Source organism: Meleagris gallopavo, chromosome 2 (assembly GCF_905368555.1).
Source record: "Meleagris gallopavo chromosome 2, MGAL_WU_HG_1.1, whole genome shotgun sequence".
NCBI classification, from domain to species: Eukaryota; Metazoa; Chordata; class Aves; order Galliformes; family Phasianidae; genus Meleagris; species Meleagris gallopavo.
In genome coordinates, this window is record NC_139405.1 from 74,233,780 (window position 1) to 74,241,375 (window position 7,596).

General features: G+C 44.2%; 1 protein-coding gene across 4 annotated transcripts in view; it reads left to right on the plus strand.

Annotated features, from left to right (window-relative positions):
- The first annotated feature begins 1,770 nt into the window (after nucleotides 1–1,770).
- Nucleotides 1,771–7,596, plus strand: part of MAP3K7 (mitogen-activated protein kinase kinase kinase 7) — a 49,408-nt gene continuing 43,582 nt past the window's right edge. For all 4 annotated transcript variants that reach the window (XM_010707614.2, XM_010707615.2, XM_010707616.2 and 1 more), the window contains exon 1: nucleotides 1,771–1,944. In XM_010707614.2, the coding sequence (XP_010705916.1) occupies nucleotides 1,855–1,944 (90 nt within the window). In that variant the 5' untranslated portion in view covers nucleotides 1,771–1,854. The remainder of the gene's footprint in view (nucleotides 1,945–7,596) is intronic.

Below are 7,596 nucleotides of genomic sequence, written 5' to 3' on the forward strand. Positions count from 1 at the left end.
CGCATGCAGACAAATGTCACTTGCACAATGCAATCACACCAATCCAACTTGTTCCAGAGACAAGTTTGATCATGTCTACAACATAGTCAATTGATGCATACACTCCAACAGTTTATCTGGGAATTTCTGGGCTGCTGGACAAGTCACTAAAGCTGATAAAAAAAAAAAGTCATGAGGGGAGTAAACAACCTAAAATGGCAACATACACATAAAAAGCAGTAACTGTGACAAGAGTGCTTTTATTTCACTTGTTCTAAAATCTGAGCCACCATGATGGTAGGTTATTGCGCATATTCCTCCTTGATCTTCTCTTTCCTAGTTAATTGCTTAAACAGCTTTTTCAGGCTCATTCTGTAAATCTGCTCCCCGTCCCATTTACTTGGCATCACTGTGAGGTACAAACATTTATTAATATTTTAGCAAGAAAGCCATGAAAGCTCACCGAATCTACTGAAATTACACGCTATCAACAGTATTTTACAGCAGCATAATTTCTATACATAGCACGGAGGCTAAACACGTGGCACTGGAAAATAGTTATTGAGACACAGGAGTCACACTTACTTCATCCCACCATTGGTTTCACACTGTAGGTAGCTCTAAACGCTAAACTTGGGAGATTTATATATCCTTATCCAAGATAAGGATGCCTTGCTCAAGCCGGCAATGTAAGCAGGCATTCGCTGCTGGGAGGGCAGGCTCGGATTTCCTGTGGACAGGAAAGGGAGTGGTGGAGGTGTGGGTTGATTCCCGAGTCCTATCCCTTTTCTGCTATGTGTTTACACCAGTAAATTACCATCCTCTCCCCAGCCGCCCTCCTACACACATATTTTTGTGAGAAAGCGCTGCTGTACAGCACGGGTGCCGCACTGCGCTTCTGCCTTCAGAAAAAAACAAGTCCCAAGATGCACGTCTAGCACGCGTATACCTCCTTCATAAATAAACGCACGCACAGACACGTCAGGAACAGGCATACTCAAAATTTCTGAACTTTGTAGAGGTGAAACGACGGGGATCCGTGCGCCCACCAAGGGCCGCCTCTCGCTGCCCAGCCGCTAAGATGGCGGCGTCGACCTCGACCCCCAGCCCTCCGCGTCCCGCAGACGCCCCGCACTTCTCCCTGCCGTCACCGGGAGGGGAACCGGGACAGGGATACCCCACCCCTGCCCGCCTCTCGCGGTGCCAGCGCTGCAGGAAGAGGAAATGGGGCCGGCTGAGCTCCCCCTGGCGGAGCCGGGCGGCGGGACGGGGGGCGGAGCGGCGGCGCCGCCGCCAGGCCATGGCCCCTCCGCGGCCGCCTGAGTAGCAGCGGCTGCCGGCGCGCTTCCACTTCCCGCCCCCTCCCCCTGCGCTCCCCCCCTCGCGTCCCCAGGCCGGGGCGGCAGGAAGCGGCTCTGATGTCAGCAGCGGCGGCCGCGGCGCGGCTCTGAGCGGCTTCCCCACCCCCGCCGCGGCCCCTCGCCCGCTGCTGCCGCCGGGGCGGGCGGAGACGGCCGGCTTCGGCCCCAAGGGCGCCCCCTTCCCTCCGCCGGGGACGCGCGGCCGAGGCGGCTCCCAGGCGCCGGAGAGGCCGCGGCCTAGGGCGGCCGGCGTAGCGCGGCGCGGTGCGGGAGGGCGCGGGATGCAGAGCGGCGGCGCGGCCGCCGGCGGGGCCCCCGCCCGCCGCCACTGAGGCCCGCGGCCGCCGCGGATGCGGCCTCGCCCCGCGCGGCGGCGCCTCGGCCAGGCCCTCGCCGACCTGCGCCCGTGCGGAGGGCGGGAGCCGCCGCCGCGCCCCGACTAGAGCCGGCCCGGCCCGCCGAGCGCGGCCCCCGGCCTGCCCTGGCCTCTCCTCCCCCAGGTGAAAGAGGAGGGATGTCCGCTGCCGCCTCCGCTGAAATGATTGAAACCCCCCCTGTCCTCAACTTCGAAGAAATCGACTACAAAGAGATCGAAGTGGAAGAGGTGAGTGGCAGCCCGGCCTCTCCCTGCGCGGCCTCGCGGAGCGGCGCCTGCTTCAGGGCCGCCCGCTCCAGGGCCGCCCGTCCGCGCCGCGCTCCTTGCTCGGAAGGGGCCGCGGCGCTGCGGAGCTCCCGGCGCGTACCTGTGTGCCCATCTGGGAGACAGGCTTTGGTGCCGGGCAGGAAAAGGCGTGCAGGTGCCAGGTCCCTCGCTTGTTGTGGACACGAGAACGAGGGGCTGCAATGTGGGCTTTTATTTTAGCAGGGTCTGTTCGTTCCGGGCTTCAAAATTCCCAGAACATCACCCGTTTTAGTACGAAGAGTTGATGAGCACTGTCACAAGGGGGAACTGTAATTTTCGTTGTTCCTTTCAAATCTCCGTCTCTGCATTCTCTTTTTGTCACTTCACTGCATCGCTATGTGTATGTTCATCCCATCACTGCCAGCGATTTCCCAAAGTTACAACTCCAACAGTCGTAAGGACGAACATCTTTTAGTTTTTAACATAGGCTGACTATGTTGCACTTGTGAATCTGTAACACTTCACCTATGACTTGTCACTGTTACCCAGGAAGTGGCACTGGGTTACCTTGTAGCACAGTCTATCACCCCCTTCTGTACAAAGCTTCACAGTAAAGTGACTCTCTGAAGTTCTTTGAAGTTGTAACTGTGGTACAGTGCAGAATTTCATACCTGCTATTTTGCCTCCTGGATTTCTTGTAGAAGCAAAATGTATGGGAGCTGGAAAAGCTTGACTCCTTTACTCAAGCATATACGTCTGTTGCAGGGGTGTTCAAATCTCAGAAACACACAGAATTCCTGTTGGATTTCTCTCCTCAGTTTAACTGTTGTGAAATTAGAGTATTTTGTGGTGTTTGGGAACCGAAAGTATTTTTTCATTTGATAATATGTTGATGTTTGTACATCTCTTACTAATGGACAGGGATCAAATCACATTTTTTCAGGAGAAATTGCTTTCCTTACCCAAAGAAGAAAATAAAGTTGGTAGGAATTTAGCCAGCCTGAAAAGGTGTCCGGTGATGGCTCCTGAAAGTGAGTAGCACATATAATGCCTTACACATAACACTTTGAATGAGTAAAACACTGTGCAAACCTTTAATCCTCACCGCACCCTTGGGAAGACTATTAGCAAGGGATATATTGCCATTTACGTGTAGGAAATGTGGATTTGCATAGTGTCTAATTGGTGTAACTGGAGTTTATCATTCTGAGTTTTAGCATTCAGGGCATAGATATGCTCTACATATTTGCCATACTAGCACCTGTGGTGACAGGAATGTATCTACAAAAATGTATGTAGAGATAATGCCTAAGCAACAATTTTTGCTTTATTTAATGTGATGGTTGCATTATCCTCAAAGTAGTATCTCTGCTGGAGGTGACAAATCTCATGTAATATAAGCAAGGGAGCCTTGATGAAGTGTTCTTGTCATGAGGAAGGCTGCTGACAGCTGTTGTAACATTTTGAGTTATGCTTTTTATACCTGTCCTACAAGAAACTCTTATTAGGCAGCGGGGCTACCATAGCACTGAATACAGTCTTAATTTCACTGCACAGTGAAAGAGTTAAGATCTACCTTACAATAAAACAGGTGGATTAAGAAAAGCAAGATCTAAGCATGGTTCTTACCTGTGGTTTTTCACAGGTGCAATTCGTGGTGCAGTTTCCAACAGCTTCACAGTTATAACAAAACATACACTGTTGAAAAATTTCAGTCCTCTCACTGCAGATTCAGAAGCTTTCAAAGGTTTTTATCTGGGTATAAGTACTCAAAATGGTCTATTTTTTATGTACCTGATGAGCTTCAGATGTTTCAAAATGGAGTGTCAACAGATCTACAGTGGAAACTCAAATGAATGCTTGTATAATCATAGCTTTGCTGTTGTATTATCAAGGCTGTCTTGTCAGCAGATAGCAGTTCCACTCTGCCACGGGTTTATTAATAGATATGGAAGTTCTGAAATACTTGTAGGCACTGAGTCCTTGCTAATAAACGTGAGATCTGTAAGTGCACTTCCATTTAGGTTTAGCTGATCATATCAAGAATATACCATATTTTGTTTTATCTGTCACACTTGTGACTATGTAACGCAGCTATCCTGCAGTGTTACTTCCCATAAGTCAAACATGGCTCCAACCAAGCCAGAGCTTAGACCAAAGCAAAATATGGACATAATTATTAAGAATGAGTTGGAGTTAAATCAAAATTGATGTGTCACAGTGGAAACATGTTCAAAATTAGAAGGGGAAAAACCGATTCAAAACTTGGGCTCAACAGAAATGTTCCCTACTTTACCATGCAGGTTTTTTTTGTTTTTTTTTTATTGTGTGAACATCCTTTCAAGTTTTCATCTATTAGGTAGGCAAATCACTACAAACTGAGTAAGTAAAACTACACAGTTTATCTGAAAACTTAATATAAAGGAAATGAAGTTGACAAGAAAAAGCCAAGTTGGTCTGTTTTTAAAGTGTATGATTTGTATATAGCCAAAGTAATGCTTTCTGCTCTTCTTAGAGGAGTTCACATCTAAGCAGTACCCAGACTTTGGTTCTGACTCATTCTGACAAGCTGCTCCCTACCACTCTTTCCTGAAAATTCACAGCCCTTCCTCCATCGTGTAACTTGATGACAGTGTCATAGATGACCAAAATGCAAACCTCTTCATCACATGACGTGTATGATTTAGACTGCACAACCAGAAGGTGCACATCTGGTCATGTATGCTGTGGTCCTGCCCAGGCACTGCCTGACATAGATGTGTTGAAAATCATCACCATGTTTACTCAGTTGCAAGTTAATTTGCACCTCCATTAGTTCAAAACTATTTTAAAGTGTTTTGAATGCTCTCCTGATGAAGGAGAAGTATTGAAGTTTGCATTCAGTGATCTAACTGAACAGTAGTTAATTCAAAGGGAGTGTAGGGGAATGTTTTCTTTAAGATGAATAGGTAAGCTTTCTAAATAGTGATTTTAACAAACCTAATTAAGGTACTAGCAGCTAAGGAGTCGGTTTACCTTCATTAGATATTTTTGAAATAGGTGAATAATTTCATCAGCTATCTGAGAACAGCGCTGAAAATTCTGTCATGATCCTCGAAATATGGGAGCAGAGCACTTTAGAGACATATGTAGAAGGAATTCAGTGAGACAAATCATTTTTACTCTCCTTTATAGTAGCTAACTTTACAAAGTTCATGAGATGCAATGACCGGTTCTATTCCTTGTGTTGCAAGGCAACACTGGATTGTGTAAACTACTGTTACTGAAATTGTCACTACATCTGTGTAATACTTGTTGCTTTTATAAAAATGGACCCTGGAGGATTGTGTTTGGTTATAGAATACCTGCTCCAGAAATCTTCACAACTGGAAGGAGCATGACTGCAGGTGTGAGCTGAGATCTGAACAATACTCTTGGATATCTGATTTAAGTAAAAAAGGATTGGTTCTAGAGAGCTCAGGGTAGTCATTAGGAATCCATTTGAAATTAGTCACATCTGCAACATCTCACCTTTTCCAAAAAGTAAGCCTTTAAGGTGCAAAGGTGGGTGTCCCAAAGCAAAGCTGAAAAATGAGTAGATGGCAAAAGCGTAAACCAGAATTCCTGTGATTCAGTCTAAATGAATTTCTGATGTAATTCATAGGACTATTTTTTATTTTTTTATTTTTTTAGTTATATCCATAAAGATTCTCATCATTCATCTACATGAGAAAATAACTGAAGTGAAAACTGGAGTGTGAATTGATAGGTGAATCTACACAGCATCAGTTTCATGTGGATGAAATCTAGCTTGCAATAATGTGTTAAAAAGCTGCTAACAGGCTGTTAAAGCATTAATATAAGAGTTCACATTTTTTTGACGCACGTATCTGTGTTCAATGGATCGTTTTGCATCTTTAAAATACACTGCTATTTCACTCTCATGAAGAATGCTTGAGAAAGAAACTTTGCAGGCTCTTGAATGCCAGTAGCAAAAGCAAGCTTTATTTATGAGATAATAATAAACATCTGTGCTTAATGTAACAGGTAATGTCACAACTGAATGACAATGTAGCTGCTATCAGAAGTGTGAGGGGAAAGTCTTTCCCTAGGAAAAACAGAACAACCAAACAATCTTCGTGTAACCCTTACTTGTCCCACCCTTTGGATTCTAGAACTCCTTTACTGACTGCATGATGATTATTTGTTTTCAAAGACCATTACTGTACCAGGCTGTATCGGACCAGCAAACCAGGCTCGTGTTGGAGTCCTTTACCTTGAGTGCTGCTTTACGCAGTATTTTGTCTAAAACTAGAACCTCCCATTTTTGCTGCTGTAACGGAACAAAATGATTAATACTAGAACACGGGACAGATATTTTATTAATATTTTTAAAGTACTGTTAATTGTAATTATTTCAGTTCTTGAGGCTGTCAGTATGTAGAAAGTTGAAATGAAGGTATAACCTGATAAACTGTTATCTTTGTATGAGATACACACATTTCTTAGAATGAGTGAGCTATCTACGTGCAGGAAGTTGCATATTTAAGCAAAAAAAAAAAAAAGGATTTCTGGAAGCACTCATAACATTAGAAACAACTATAATGGTATTTTGATACTCCATAAGCATGTTCTAAAGAAGCTGAAAAGAGGGTGATGTCTTAGAATTGAACTCAGTTTAGCCAAGTCACTAAATAATAGCTGTACAATGTTGTCCAACTCCAATAGATGATGCCTAAATAAACAAGGACTGCCTGCATCAGTTTGTGGCAGATATTAAGTGTATTTGTTAAGAATACACACTGGTTTTTAATCACTGCTTTTTCTTTAAGAAATCTTTTTTCTTCTTGTGTTTTGCATAACTTAAACTAGACACCACATCTACATGTCAGTAGGATTGCTCATGTTTTTTTTATTTTGGAGTAGTGTGACTGTTGTTGTTTGCTGTATCAATCCCAAAAAGGACAAGAAATGTTTAGAGTTGGGCACTAGTACAAATAAACTCAGCCCATCAAAGGGCTCGTCTGTAAGAATTGGCAGATCTGAGTTCCTTCATAATAGTGCTGCCAGAGTATTGGCCACAGTCATTCATGGCATGGGGCTGATTTGCTTCAACCTGCTTAATAAAGCGTAACAAACACAGGGGAACAGAAGTTGGAATTTGATGCTGCCCAAATGAATGATAGAAAACTTAGGTATGTATCCCAGGGCCTCCAAACTGGGTTTTGTGGGTTCTTCTGTAGCTTTTTTTGCATTGTCTAGTTTTTTTCTCCATCTTTTATTGTGTATGAAGCTTGAGGGTTCCAAATGTTTCACTAATCTTTCGTTTCCAAATATGCCGGCAATAAAAAAAGATGGACAGACATTAAAGATACTTTAGAGACTGCTGTTTGTCTGGAAGCATGGGTTTTGTTCCATTTTGTTAATTTGTAAATGCCTGTCTTGCTTCCTATAATCATAAACAAAAGCGTAGTGTATGCTGCAAATGATGAAGACAGTTCTCCAAGGAATACTCTGTATGCTAACTAGGGAGTTATTATATTTTATTGCTGTCTTGCATATTCAGCAATGTCTTTTTAGAAAGAAAAGCACCAAATATCCAACATAGAGAGCTAAATGATGTGGAAATTTCATGGATAGGAATAAAAACTATTT